Source organism: Rattus norvegicus, chromosome 1 (assembly GCF_021556685.1).
Source record: "Rattus norvegicus strain SHRSP/BbbUtx chromosome 1, alternate assembly SHRSP_T2T, whole genome shotgun sequence".
Classification (NCBI taxonomy): domain Eukaryota; kingdom Metazoa; phylum Chordata; class Mammalia; order Rodentia; family Muridae; genus Rattus; species Rattus norvegicus.
In genome coordinates, this window is record NC_141534.1 from 107,837,175 (window position 1) to 107,849,335 (window position 12,161).

General features: G+C 50.6%; 1 protein-coding gene across 12 annotated transcripts in view; it reads right to left on the reverse strand.

The window, feature by feature from the left end:
- Positions 1-12,161, reverse strand: part of Abcc8 (ATP binding cassette subfamily C member 8) — an 80,986-nt gene that overhangs the window by 33,094 nt on the left and 35,731 nt on the right. For 10 of the 12 annotated variants that reach the window (XR_015670095.1, XR_015670093.1, XR_015670137.1 and 7 more), the window contains exons 11-12: positions 2,183-2,223; positions 612-757 (exon numbers count right to left, since the gene is read on the reverse strand). Coding sequence is in view for 8 of the 12 variants with exons in the window: in NM_001412033.1 (NP_001398962.1) it covers positions 612-757; positions 2,183-2,223 (187 nt within the window). In the remaining 4 variants the exon portion in view is untranslated. Of the gene's footprint in view, positions 1-611; positions 758-2,182; positions 2,224-8,362; positions 8,551-12,161 lie in introns of those variants that run through there. The other 2 variants (XM_087635396.1, XM_087635341.1) reach the window with 1 other exon arrangement.

Here is a 12,161-nt window from a genome sequence, read left to right on the forward strand (position 1 = left end):
TTGTATTGTTTTGTTTCAAGGCAGGGTCCCGTGTAGCCCAGGTTAGCCTCAAACTTACTAGTGTAGCTAAGGACAGCTTCGAATTCCTTACCCTCCTGCTTCTACTTCCCGTGTTTTGGAGTTACAGATGTGCACACCACACCAAAGCTCATGTATACACTTTTAACAGTGATGGGGATTGAAATCTAGGCCTTGCCTATACTAGGCAAGTATACTACCTTGAGTTAGCACTCCACAGCCCCTACACCATTAAAAAAAATGTTTGACCAGTCATCAGGAGTAGTGGATTGGAAGTATCTTTGTTTAGTTTGGGTTGGTTTACTGTTAAAGATGGTTAGTTGAATGATAAGGCTGTAGGGTGGTTGATGATGGGTTTTATTAGTTAAACTAGTCAAGGTCGGCTATGTTAAGATCACTTGGGTTAAGACCAGTTGCTCACAATGGCTACTGTCCGGGGAAGCATGCACTATAAGCCACACATTGTGCTAATTGTCATATAAGCATCCTAGAGCCTTTCCCGTAACAGCTGCTGAAAAGAGGTTCAGAGCACGGGACGGCGCGTCCTGTGATGGACAGCCCTTGGAATGTCCTCCCTGGGGCCCTTCTCTCACCTCACCAGGGCCTTGACAGTGGACCGAACCACACTAGACAGCAGGAACAGCGGTGTGACCAGGATGTGGAAGAGAGAGAGAGAGGCAAAGGCCACCGAGGGCGAGAAGTCCGACTCTTTGAAGAAGCTGACGTGGCCCACGAAGGTCTGTGGATAAAGCACAGAAGGGACAGGGTGACTCAGGGTCTCCTTCCAACCAAAGCCCAAGGCTCTGGAAAGGAAGTCTGAGAGCTGATTAGGACTGTGGGGGAGAACCTTTCAGTGAGAGACCGACATCTTCCTCACTCACCCCATTGAAATGTTCCCAGAAAACTCAGGACTCACGCTAGGGGTGGGGCTGCTCCCTTCTGGTCCCAACCCTCTGTGCCAGGAAGAAACAGGGAGGAGCCCTGGGGTTGAGTCTGCCCCTGTTCCACTTAGAATTCTGGGTGCTAATTTTCCTAGTCCTCAGTCTGGTGAAAATGTAAAAATAGTTACATCGCCTCCCTGCCGGGTCTGTCCCTGGCTACCTGACTGGTTCTGTAGCACAGTTCCCAGAGCCCAGGCCAGGAATCAGCTCAATAAATCACTTTGAAAGTAAATTCCCAAGCATGGCTGGCAGCCTTACACTCCAAGCTGCTCAAGGATGCTGGCCTCAGGGGAAATAACAATATCTTTTAAAAAGAGCCGGAGTCTTGGAGTAAACACAGAGGGGAGACTGGGGGCGGGTGAGGGGGCTCCAGGGATCCCCCAGCCTGGCTGTAGGGCATGTGATCTGCCTACACAGCTAGGCTTGTGCACAGCTTTGGTCAGAGGCACATCATGTCTGTCCATGGTACAGGAGCTGTGTGTGGCGTGTTCCTAGATCTAAAAAGGCGGGTTATACAACTGTGTTTGCGACACGGTCCTATTTCTGTAGACATGACATATCGTCTGCTTTTAAAAGGATGAGAAAGAAACACCCTGAAGACGTGGGGCATGGGGCTTTTTATAAACCTCTGTCTTGACTCTTCTTACCGAAGGTCCCATCAATTTCCACAACAGATGGGTGCCATTTATGTGTTAACTAGTATACAGTTACTTTAAAATTCCATAGACACCATACTGACCCCTTCTCTAATCCCTTTTCCTCCTACCTCTTTTTTTCTTTTCCCTTTTTCTTTTCTTTTCTTTTTTCTTTTTCTTTTCTTTTGAGGTAGGGTCTTAAGTAGCCCAGGCTGGTCTTGAACTTATTAGCCAAAGGGACTCTAAGCTGACACTCTTGCCAAGTGCTGGGAGTATAGAATGTGCCACCATGCTCATCTCACAGGGCTCAGGGCTTTGTGCATACTACACATGCATTCTACCAGCTACGCCACATCCCCATCCCCAGTAGCTATTTTTAAGAGAAGGTTTTATTCCTCTAAGTACAGTTCCCTATCCCCCCAGGACCTGAGACAGCGCCCCATCTGTGTGGAGAGAGGAGGGAGGACATCTGCATTCACCCTCACACCTGGACACAGCTTTCGAGATCCTCCTGCAAGAGGGTGGGGCCCGGATGTCCCTCCACCTGTCCCCGCCCCAGCCCTGGGCAGAGGAGAAAGGTCCACTTACGATGAGGACAGCAGCGATGGGGATAGCTGTGTTCATGAAGACTGTGGAGGAAGCACAAGAAAGGTTAGGGGAGGAATGAGAGGAGAACAAGGTGGCCATGACGGCCAGGGTAGAGCATCTGAGTGGAAGTGGAGGCCCAGCTCTCTGGGTGCATCAGCAGAGAGGGCACCTGTAGCTCTGTCCCATGATCCTCTGGGGCTTCTTGTTTCTCTGACTCCGGCCCTTGCTTCTGTCCCAGGAAGAGGCAGGGAAGGAAATCCCATGGAAGGTTTGACACACGGCTGTAGGGCTGAGGCGTGAGCAGCTTTTGTCTCAGGGGCCCCACAGGCTGCTACTTCCTCTAGTTCCAGCCCCTGCACGTCCCTGAGCAGTGCAGATGCTTTCTAGTCTGGTATGGCTCTTGGGAAGGATTTCAAATGCCTTCAGATGGAGGAGCTGGAAACTGAGAGTGCAAATGGGGTCCTTCCTTAGATCTAGGGCTTGGACTCCGTGCTCAGGTTGGGTGGCCGCTATCTGGAGTAGAGGCCCCCTTCCTCGTTCTCTCAGGGACTGGTGGGATAGCTTAGTGGGTAGTGCCACCAATCCTGACAGCCTGAGTTCAGTCCCTGAAGCCGACAAGGTAGACAGGATGGATTCCCACCGTCTATCCTTTCACCCCAACATGTATGCCACGGTGTGTGCGTGTGTGCCTATACACAAATTAGCTAACTCAACTCAAAGTGGGGCCTCAGGCTCTTGTCCACCCTTCTCTATTCCTTCAGGCAAGCCTGGGGAGCAGAGTGAGGGAGACTGGGTCTGCAATTACCCAGATTAAAGCCCAAAGACCAGGAGGCAGGGAGCTGTAGCCAAGCCCCCAAACTTAGCTACAGTAGATGGTCCTGTCTGCTAAACAGCAAAGCCTTTGAAACCTTGAGGTTTAGACACTGTCTGGCTGTGCCCTTACTGCAAGAAGCCTGCAGCAGCTAGTTCACACAGAGATGCCGGGTGGAAGGGTGCGTGTGGTCCTTGCACTCAAGGGCTTCTCCTCAGAAGATGGAGACAAGCACTGTGCTCCCAGCCACTGATGGGAAGACAGAGAACAGGTGGTACCTGGGGGGATTATCACGCAGGCGGGAAAAGCATTTCTGTCTTTCCTGGGGGGATTTCTAATCAGTTTGTTTGGTTTGGTTTTTCAAGACAGGGTTTCTCTGTGTAGGTCCAACTATGCTCAAACTAGCTCTGTAGACCAGGCTGGCCTTGAACTCACAGAGGTTCACCTGCCTCTGCCTCCTGACTTGCATTTTTAATCTGAAAAGAGAGAAGGCAGTGCCCTGCTATAATGGCTGAAGTCCCCCCCCCCCCCCCAGGCAGTGGTAGTCTTTCTGTGAGACTCATGGGCATCAATACCAATACCAGTATTAATTACAACCACGTTTCAACTTCCCTTCCTGACAATGCACCCATATGGTGGCACCGCACTGCTTCATGGTTTATCTCAGGGGTAGACACATTACTAGTTACACCTGTGGTACTGAGGGTATGGGATAGGACAGCAGAGCCACGACTGTCTGGGGAAGACACACACCCGTCCGGCCTGCACCCTTGCCTGCCGTCAGCCACATAGCCACACACCCGAAGTAGCATCACTCCATCCCTCAGAGCCAAGGTACCCTCGGGACCCAGGCTTCTCTTCTGCGCGTCTCTAGTCCATCAAGATAAGAGTAACGTGAAGGACTGGGTAGCGGGAACATCTGTGCCTCACCCTTCCAGCCTGCCCTGATCCTCCGTCCTCACAGCAACAGGAGCTGCAATTTAGATCAGGGATTGATACAACTCACAGAAAAAGCAGTCTGGAGCTGTGCGTCCAGAGTGACAGAGCAGCTCTGACCTTCCGATCCCGTATTCCACATCCTGGGCATTCATCAAGAGAAAGGAAGGCCATCCCAGCAGCAAGAAGGTGAAGCTTAGCATCATCGCGGCAAAACACAGCTCAGCGGGCACAAACCAGCCAGAATGAGGCAGGCTGGAAACGTCCAACAGGGGGTGGGCACCTTAGTAAGTGACGGTAAGCACCCCTGGGGGACACTCGCAGGCAGAGAGTCTGTGATAATTGACATGTCGTTCTGATCCATGATTTCCCCCGGTCGTGATTTTTAAAATATGTATATATTTTCTGTCTTTATTGTCTTTATTTTTAGAGATGCCCAGACTCCTTTGAGGAATGAGACAAGCTATAAATAAATTAAAAATGAACATTTTGGAGCTGATGCAGCAGTGCGGAGCCTGCGTGTGACAGAATTAATTTCTGTGCTGTGCTGGCCCTTGCAGGCGAGGATTGAGAACGTGATTTTCCAGTTCCCTCTCCCTCGCCTGGAAGGATGACCGCTGCAAGAGGTTCTGAGTTCCCGGTGGTGTGGGAGCTGGGGGAGGGGAATCACCAGTTGCTGTACTTCATACGCCTCTCAGAAGATCACCCCATCGCCATGCGGGGGGATGTGGACACCTCGTGGGTGTCAGTGATGCAGACTAGGGGGCTGGGGCTGGGACTCTGTCCTCCTCTGAGTATGGCAGACAGCTAGGGGGAGGGGAATAGGCAAGTGGACGTGCAACTGTTTTGGGTCAAGACCCGAGGTCCCATTTTCCTAGGCCACACACAGCTCTGCAGTGTTCCACAATGGTAGAAGAGGTGGGGAATCCAATGGAGAATAAATACATTTCTCTCTAACTCTGGTACAGAGTGAGTGATTCCCTCTGATCTGTTAAAAAAAACGAAAGAACCAAAACGAAACACAAAGACTGAAGAACACAACTCTAGGTTGGTGTCATTATGCAGATGAAGGCAGGTACAGGATAGAACGAGGCCTGTCATTGGACGAGAAGGAAGAATGGGCGGGAGGGAAGTTTTAGAGAGTGGAAGACCGGAGGGAGAGGAGAGGGAGCAGTTGAGCAAACATGGAGGCAGATGTTGAGCTTTCTCTCTGCACATTTATAGGTTGTTATGACTATTCTTAAGGGATGGATGTGTACAGGATTTTGTGTGTCTAGATGAACAAATTATATCTTATCTAGGTGGGCGGTTTATCAACTGGTTGTAGGTTAACTGTGTGGATGTATTGTACATTGAGCGTTTAACATGTAAATCTGGTTGTTGGGTCCCAGTGTGTTGAATCACGACCTAACTGCGATGTTGGGAGTGTGAGCAGAGTGCGTGACAAGAAGCCATACTAGGCTATACAATGCTTGGGCTAGCATGGTGTGGGGCCACCCTAGCACGGCCTGTGGAATGTGACGGTAACAGACGTGGTAACAACCTGCCAAGGGGACAGTGTGTGGGAATGGTAACAGAGAAACAGCTAGAGCATGTGGATCCTCTCGGAGTGGGAACTCGCCGGAACCAGTCGTGCGCTTTTTTAATTTAACCACAACACACAACAGCTGTCAAATTTTAGGTGTGAGAAGCATGAACTGTGGGCTACTGATGTCATGAAGGAGAAGACAGAACAGTGTGTGTCCTGGTTTGCTTTTATTGTCCACTTGACACAAAGTTACCCCAAAAGACAGAGTCTCACCTGAAGAACTGTTGACCATGAGGGCTGTGGCTTTATCCATGAGACTCTCTTTTAGTGGCATTTTAGAGGGCCCAGCCCACTGTGGGCGGCACCATCCATAGGCAGATGTGCCCAGGCTGTTTAAGAATGCAAGCTGAGCATGAGCAGACAGCAAGCTAGGGAGCAGTGCTCCCCTGTGGTTCCCGCTTCAAGCTCTTGCTGGAGCTCCTGCCCTGCCTTTTGCTATGAAGAACTGTGACCTGAAAGTGTAAGCAAAATACATCCTTTCTTCCCCTAACTTGCTTTTGGTCATGGTATTTATTAAAGTAGCAGAAAGCAAACCAGAACAGTGTGTTTCAATGTGAATAATGTGTGTATCTGTGTGTGCCTGTGTGAGTGTGTGTGTGTGTGTGTGGTTCTTGGCAGAGACAGGGTCTCATGTATTTCAGGCTGACTTTGAATTCATTGTTCGACTATGACTTCGCATTCCTGGACGTTCTATTTCTACGTCCCGAGTACAAGGACTGCAGGTGTATGTCACTATGCCTCGCTTGCTAGGGTAAGATTAACCTTGTCGGTCCAGGTCTTAAAAGCCAATGTAAAAGCGAGGTCTGCCTGCTGTGGTACTGGGATAAGGCTATTGTGAAAAGATCTGTTAGGAGCTACTCACTCCATTCAACAATTATTTTTTAGCAGCTTCCCCCCACTGCGGTCTTTATCCCCAGCCAAACGTTGTGTTAGCCTTCCCCACTCCCACTGCAAAGACGACAACCAACCCAAGTCAGAGCAACCCATTCATGGCCCCCGGCTTTGCCCAAGGAATGCCGTGGCCTTGCGGGCACCAGCCTGACTCTGGGATATAAGAAGCTTTTCATTTCCTAAGTTACCATGAATATTTCAGGAGACATGTGCCAGGGAGGCACAGCGGCCATTTGTGCACTGGTTAACTCCGCTTTGCAGAGGGAGGCCAGAGGGCGGGCACTCAGCCTGGTCCTAGCTGCAGGCTGTGCTGGGAGGAAGGGAAATGAGCTTTGAAGTGCGCTGGGCTATTTTCCATTCCATGTGATTGTCAGCAAAGTCAGCAGAGTGGCGAGGAAAGCAGGGCCAGGTACCCAGTGGCTGGAGCCTACAGAAGGGCACCGGCAGACTGACTTCCATTCCAGGGCTGAGGATTCTCCTTCCTCAGCCGACCTCCCTGCCAAACCAGGTCAGGGTACACATAAGTGACCCTCAGTGACCGCCCTGATTGGCAGAAGGAAGGACAGGTAATGAAGGGGAAGAGCTGAAAAGGAGGGGGACCAGGAGCTGGATGTGAGCACCCAGAAGGTGGAAGCAGGGGGATCAGGAGTTCAAGGCCAACCTCAGCTACGTTGCAAGTTCCAGGCCGGTTGTGAGAAATGGTCTCAAGAAGACAAGGACGTAAACAAAGACAAAGCAAAAGTCTTAGGCTTCCACCGCGGAGGCCGGAGGGAAACAGGATAGTAAGACAGGCAGTGTGTGGAGTGTGGACACTGTCCCCAGTCCTCACACATGGCTGAGTTGATTCTCTGGCCTTTTGATGTTCAAGAGACAGCCCGAGACTGTCACATTGCCTGTCCGGAGCCCGGAAAGGCACAGACTGTTGGCAGAGATGGCAATCACATCTTTAGTTGACTTAAGCTCCTTCCATGGCTCGCTGCCCCAGACTTAAGCCCAGCAGCCTGACACATGACATGGAATTTTCTATGAGTTGGTCTCCTACTGAAGGAAGGATGGTTGAGATGGAGTCCACCACTTTTTTTTTTTTTTTGCTACCTCGAGGCTTTTTTGCCTGGATGTTTCTTCCTCACCTGGGTAACTCACAGTTATCCTCGGGAAACCGCTATGGGTATCACCTCCAGAAGGCATTCTGACACCCACCCCCTCCAAGACTAGGGGTAGGGTCACAACTTGTAACTTTTATGGGCATCCAGAATGTCCCCTTCTGCTCTTGTCAGTCACTGCACTGTTTCATGGCAGGCTTTTCCAATAACTGTAAACAACATCTGGCTAGGACCACTGGGTCTTCTCACCCAGTGCCAAACACAGGGCCTGACACACAGGAGAGAGTTGGTAAGTGAGACAGCCAGTAAGTGCTCGAAGGAAACAGAGCCGCAGGACCAGGCAAATGACGCAAAAGGCAGGGGCATCTGGCTCCAGCATGTGCACTACCTCTGCCCATAGTCACAGCCACTGTCCCCTGAGACTGTGTGGACCATGCCCATCCCTTCCTTATGCTCAGGGCTTCAGTCGAGCTCAGCACCGACGGTGCTCTGCCATGGACCTGTAGATGGACTGGTGGCATTTTGGCTGCCTGACTCTCACTCCTCTACAAATTGCTGAATGTGGAGTTCCCCGTGCCTTAGCCCCCTCCCCTACGAGCTGCCAGGGAAGGACACCAGAAATCTTGGTGACCCTGTCGGTGAAACCATCACAAGATGTCAGAAGGAATCATGTCTACCACACAGCCTGCCTGCAGAGTATGTATACAACCAGACCGGAGACCCATCCAGCGTCCCCAGGACGGGCTCTATCTGGAGACAACACCAGGGCTCTTTCGTGTTGCCAGGACTCCATGGCTGGCGCCACGGGTGAGAACATGAGATTCCCATTAGCTCAGCCTAATGACCTGTACCTTGATCCCCGGAAACAGAGGCCCGGGAGTCCAGGGGGAGGACAGCGAGAACCCACTTGAAGCACGAAGCACGCGTCTGCAGCTAGGAGACGCCTCTGCCCGACCACTCCCTCTCTCGGAAGAGACACCCAGCAAGGGCAAACATGCCATACAAACAGTGCCAGGCTTTCCGCATTCTGCTAAAGGGCAGGAGAGGCGCACCGAGCTGTGCTTTTATATCCATTAGGTAGCCTCCCCCGCCCTCCTATCTCCATTGTTCCCAGGCATCGTTCGCTATTGAGACTGACGTGTGTGTGTGTGTGTGTGTGTGTGTGTGTGTGTGTGTGTGAGAGAGAGAGAGAGAGAGAGAGAGAGAGAGAGAGAGAGAGAGGCGCAGAGGCAGACAGGCAGGCAGAGATAGACAGACAGACAGACACCTGGCCTTGCTGTCCAGCCCACTGTTTCCCCAGGACCCATTTGCTGTTTTATATGCGAGGGCTGGGAGTCAAACTCAGGCACTCATGCTCTTACTTCGAGTCCTTCACTAACACCCTCTCTCGCCAGCCTCACAGCTGACTTTTTAAAGCTTCTGCATGGGAGAGAACTCGCCCTCGCTGTCTTCTGTGTGTGGCTTGCTTTTCCAGCATTCTTGTGCAGTCTGGGGTCTCTAGCTAACAATGACTTCATACATATTTTCTGAATGACTGGAGTATCCTCGAAGAATTTAATAGGGGCAGCGGTAAGGAGGCGGGCACCTTAGTGACCTGGTTTGATATATGCACGTTCTGAACACGTATCGAAACCTCGGCTGTGTCTCATAAATACGCATGATTATTTTATGTCAATCAAAATCCACAGGCAAAGTGCTTAAGGGATGGAAATGCTAGCGGCTCCGATTTAATCACCACACAGTGTGTGCATGCATGAGTTACCATGTGGTATTCCATACATAAGTACAATTACAATAATAACAATATTGCCTCCCCGTCCCCCTCCCAGGGACCAGCCTCCATTGCCCTGCTCGTCCCTTTGGGCCTCGTGGATAGGTACAGGGCTCTGGGCAGCTCCTGCTTGGCTACAGAGGCCCTTTCTCTTCTGATTCTTTCCCCCGAGTCCTACAGACCCTGGGTCCCAAGGCTTAGGCTGATCTCCCAAACTCCTTACAGAATCAGATGGCTTCAGTTGCACTTACAGGAGTTGTCTTTACCTTGGTACCCACTGTGCCTGGAATCTTGGGGACCCAGACCCTGAGTTCCTCGCTGTTTCTCTTCCTCCTCTCTGTCAGCCATGGGGAACCTGCCTCACTCTCTGGGCATTGCTGGGAGAGGGTGTCTCCTAGCTATGGGGAGAAGCTCCCCCACCAATCTTGTTCCTCAGCATCCGATTCTTTATCTCTCACCAGGCTGTACTCACGGTAGACCCAACTGGAGGCCAGGCAGGCAGGCAGAGCCAATGGAGACAAGGCAGAAGGGGGCCTGCGTCTGGGACACCGGCTTCTTTATATATCTGTTCTAATGTCTCCATCTCATGGAGGATGAAGGGAAGACCAGGAACTTGACTATGCCCATGGCTCTACTCTAAGACAAGTGGGCCTTAAGCTTTCCTATGTGAACACACATATGCCATTTATGGTAGATGACCTCGCCACTGCTGACTGGATCAGGCTCTGTCTGAGGTATCAGATACCACAGTTCAGCCAGACTTGGTGGGGGTAGGGAGCTTAAGCTACCCACGGTGCTCAGGACTAAGCTTTCCTTGTGATGGGTGGTGGCCACCTGGACCCATCAGACCCTTCATCTGGACAGCACAAATGGGAGAGTACATAAACAACCTGGGCGAATTTCTCCTCTCCATGAACCCTATAAGGAGTCTGTCTAGAAGGCATTCCCACCATGCCCTCCATTACAACCCCCAACATGCCACCCCAGAGCACCCTGCAAGAAACACCTTTACTAGGGTGTGATGGTTCAAGCCTGCAGTCCCAGCATTTAGGAGGCTGAAGCAGGAGGATTCTGTGAGTTAAAGACCAGCCTGGGCTGTACAGTGAGTTTTAGGTCAGACTGTACTAAAGAGTAAAGACCTTGATCAAAATCTCTGCCCACCCTCAAGAAAAAAGAGGCATTTCCAGTGAAGGTAATGTACTGACCATCTCTCTGAGTTTCTCGCCATCTCCTACTCCTGTTACAGCCTGTTCTAGACTGTCTCTACAGAGAACACATCCTCACGATGTCCCAACCCTTTCACTCCATGTGGCTCCCTGGCATTCTGGAAATAACGTGTGGAGACTCCACAGGGTCTCTTCTGAGCTGCTAACCGCAGTGGCCTCTGAAACACACACCCCCATGAGCCTCAGTTTCCCATATGTGAAACAGGCACCCAACATGCAGAAAACATCTTCTTTGACCTTTCTTGGCGAATCCTATATAATTTTCACAATATGGCCTCTAATTCTCCCTTCAGCTATATTAATTGGTTAACCTGCACATTGAACTGGATCCTTCCTTCCTTCCTCCCTCCCTCCCTCCCTCCCTCTCTCCTCCCTTCCTTCCTCCCCCCTTCTCTCTGGGGCAGAGCTGTTCTTACCAAAATGGCTGTTAACTTGGACAGGCCAGGGAAGTAGACCAGTGGCCACATGTCTACATCCCAAAAATGCACTGGGAGGGCTGGAGAGATGGCTCAGCGGTTAAGAGCACCCGACTACTCTTCCAGAGGTCCTGAGTTCAATTCCCAGCAACCACATGGTGGCTCACAACCATCTGTAATGGGATCTGATGCCCTCTTCTGGTGTATCTGAAGACAGCTACAGTGTACTTATATATAATAAAATGAATAAATCTTTAAAAAAAAAGATTTATTTAAAAAAATGCACTGGGAAAGCAGCCACCAGGGGGTAGGTCCATGGAGGAATGAATTAGCATCAACTACGAATCTAACTTGGACCAGAGCCTTTTGCTCACCTGACCTTCTTGCTAGGAGAATGTACCTGAGTCAACTGCCATACCTAAACTTTAACTTCTAGAATGTTCTTTTTCGTTTTCTTCCCCTGATCTGCTCTCCTTATGTAACCTTGTGTGTGTGTGTGTGTGTGTGTGTATGAGTGTATAGTGTACATGTGTGTGTATATGTGTGTGTACGTGTGTATGAGTGTATGGTGTACATGTGTATGTGTGTATATGTGTGTATGTATGTGTGTCAATGTTTGTGTGCATGTGCGTGCATGTGCTAGTATGGTGTGCATGTGTGTGTGCATGTATGTGTGTGAGTGTATGGTGTACATGTGTGTACATATATATGGTGTGTGTGTTGATGTATTGTGTGTGTTGATGTATTGTGTGCACACACTGTGTGCACGTGTGTGCATGTGTATTGTGTGCACGTGTTGGTGCCAGTGCACTTGAATATAAGTGCTGGTGCACACATTCCATGTGTAGAGGTCACACAGGACAGTCTCTAGTATCAGTTCTTGGCTTCTACCTTGCTCCTGACAGGGTCTCTTGCCGTCTGTCACTGCATGTGGCAGCCCAGCAGGCTCATGAGCTCAGAGATTCTCTGGTCTCCACCTCCCAACCAACGCAGGAGCCCTGCAGTTATAGACATATGCAATTTCTTGGCTCTTTGTGGGTCCTGGTAACTCAGACTCAGATCTTCACTCTGGCTCAGCGGCCACTTCACCCTCTGAGCCATCTCCATAGCCCTCTCAGATGGTTATGAACCTGCTGGTTCTCTCTCTGATGGTGAGTTTTCTCTTGTGGGTTTTAACGTCTCTGTTACTAGTTAGCTCAGTGTTCACCAGGTTCTTTGCACTTGACTCATGTGTGTC